At 72.8% G+C, this 2,361-nt stretch overlaps 1 protein-coding gene across 1 annotated transcript in view; it reads left to right on the top strand.

Moving 5' to 3' along the window:
• RNF213 (ring finger protein 213) overlaps positions 1–2,361 on the top strand; it is a 48,526-nt gene that overhangs the window by 20,593 nt on the left and 25,572 nt on the right. The window contains exons 12-17 of the mRNA XM_012734565.1: positions 25–161; positions 274–369; positions 950–1,068; positions 1,522–1,641; positions 1,874–1,977; positions 2,177–2,322. Of these exons, the coding sequence (XP_012590019.1) occupies positions 25–161; positions 274–369; positions 950–1,068; positions 1,522–1,641; positions 1,874–1,977; positions 2,177–2,322 (722 nt within the window). The remainder of the gene's footprint in view (positions 1–24; positions 162–273; positions 370–949; positions 1,069–1,521; positions 1,642–1,873; positions 1,978–2,176; positions 2,323–2,361) is intronic.

Genomic DNA, 2,361 nt, shown 5'->3' with positions numbered 1-2,361 from the left:
CCGCGCCTGCCCGCCCGCCCCCAGGTCACCACTTTCTCCCGCCTGCTGACCAATGAGGACTGCGAGGCCCTGGACGCGGCGGTGAGGGGCAGGGCCCTGAGGCCCGTGATCCTGACGCTGCAGCAGTTCGACACCGAGTTCTCCTTCCTCAGGGAGGTCCGGTGAGTCCCCCGCCGGCCCCGGGTGGGCCCAGCTCCGCAGTGGCCTTGCCGCGGCCTCGCTCCCTCGGGGCGTGGGGCTCTGCCACCTCCTGGGGACTCGCCTCTCCCCCAGGAGCTGCCTGACGGGAGCCGCCGGGTGCAAGGTCCTCATCGTCCAGACGGACTTCCGGGACGGCGTGCACAGCGCCCAGCTCGCCGCCTCGGCCAGGTACGTGGCACCTTCGGGGCCTCTTGGGGGCCGGACATGAGCCCGGCGCTGCTGTGACGCCGCCCCGGCGCCCCCGGAGAGCTCTGCGCCGTCACCCACAGCGACGAGGGACACGCGAGAGGCACGGGCCCGGGGCAGCGTGCAAGCCCACCCCGGAGGGGCGCCCGGGCTGGGGGGTGCATAGGGCTGGGGGGTGCCCGGGGCTGGGTCCCATCTTGGCATCTCTCCATTCTCATTACACGGCTTGACTTCCTCGCGCGTGCGCGATGCCACACGGAAGTGCCCTGTGCAGTCCTTAGGGGGGACTGGTCACTGCTCTCTCGTCGCTTAACGTCCAGCCAGCGCAGCTCTGGACTCCGGCCTGGGGGTGCCCCCCGGCCTGGGTATCTCCAGACCGTCTCTTGAAGCGTCCGTGGTCTCGCCCTCGGTGGTGTGGGCTGCGGCCCGTGGAGGGGCCCTCCTGACACCCCGCTTATCAGCGGGCCGGGGCGCGGGGCCGGCTCAGGGCGGAGACCGGCCGTGCGCTGGGCGACGGTGCCCCCGCCCTGGCATCACCTTGTCCTCGCCCGGCCGGAGACAGGTACTCGACCCTCAACGAGGTCAGCAGGCTGTCGGGCAGCAGGGACCGCGTCTTCGTCTACTTCATCGTGAAGCTGTCCCGGCTGGGGAGCGGCTCCGGCTACATGGGCCTGCACGGAGGTAGGCGCGGGGCTCTGGCCACCACCGGCCTGCCCGCGAGGGCCTCGGGGCGCGGCCTGAGGGGCTGGGGCGCCCCAGGGGCCCTGGCGTGGGCGTGGCCAGTCCAGCTGGTCACCGCAGGAGGCGGCTGTGGGCTTCCGCCCCCTCGGCACCTGCCAACCCTGGTCGTTCTGGCCGCTCCCCCCGCCCGCGGGTCTCGGCGCTCTGAGCTGTCGCCTCCTGCCCCGTCCACCCCCTCCTCGGCGGGTGCCGGCTGCAGAGCCAGGGACGGGGCCACCACACAGTCACCGCCTGGCACCCCACATCCAACAAAACCACAGAGGGGGGCCCTGCAGAGGGGGGCCTGCAGAGGGGGGCCTGCAGAGGGGGGTCCTACAGAGCAAGGTCAGCAGTTTCCACGGCACCGGGCGCAGGCCCTAGGATCTGCAGCGCTGCAGCCGCCTGTCCCCGCAGGGCTGTGGCAGGCCATTCACATCGATGACCTGCGGCCGTCCCCGGTCATGGACTCGGACATGATGAGGCTGCAGGACGTGGCCATCAGCCAGCTGTTCGGGCCAGAAGAGACCCACACGCGTGCGTCGTGGGGAGGCTCTGGGCCACGGGGGCTGGCCGTGGGGGTGGGTGGTCAGCCACCAGGCCCAGGACAGAGTCCGCGCAGCCGCAGGTGGACACAGAGGCCCAGCAGGGGCAGTGGTGCCCAGCAAAGGCCTTGGGGCTGGGAGTCGAGGGGGTCAGCGCCCAGGGCCTCGGCCCACGTGGGCGCCCCGTCCGGCCCCAGAGGGAAGCTGGTGTTTGCTCCTTGCAGCGGAGACGGACCCCGGGGCGGGCGACGCAGAGACGGCTGAGGAGGCAGAGGCGGGGTGTCCCGAGCCTGCGGGGCAGAGGGCCCCTGAGCAGGGCAGACGCCAAGTGAGTGCGAGCCCCTCGGCTCAGGGGCCCCCCAGCTGCACCCCACACCGCCCAGGCTCTGGCGACCCCCTCCCCATGTGGGGTCAGGGGCACGTCCAGGAGCCCTGGAGGCATCCTGCCACGGCCCCGCCAGGAGGGGGCAGGTGGGCGGGGTCAGCGGGCAGGGTCCGGCTGGCGGCTAGCTACGTTGCCGGCACAGGTGCTGGACACCACCAGCCTTCTGCGGAGCTGCATCCAGGGCGCCGTGGGGCTGCTGCAGGACCAGCGGGGGGGCGCCAGGCGCAGTGTGCGGCGCGTGGATCTGCTCCTGGGCCTCCTGCACGAAGACAGCCCAGCCGCAGGTGGGCCAGACCCTCGCAACCATGCGGCCCATCCTGCGGGGTC

The sequence above is a fragment of the Condylura cristata genome, unplaced genomic scaffold (assembly GCF_000260355.1).
Source record: "Condylura cristata isolate star-nosed mole 26May11 unplaced genomic scaffold, ConCri1.0 scaffold00060, whole genome shotgun sequence".
NCBI lineage: Eukaryota > Metazoa > Chordata > Mammalia > Eulipotyphla > Talpidae > Condylura > Condylura cristata.
This window is presented reverse-complemented; position numbering and strand designations above follow the sequence as displayed.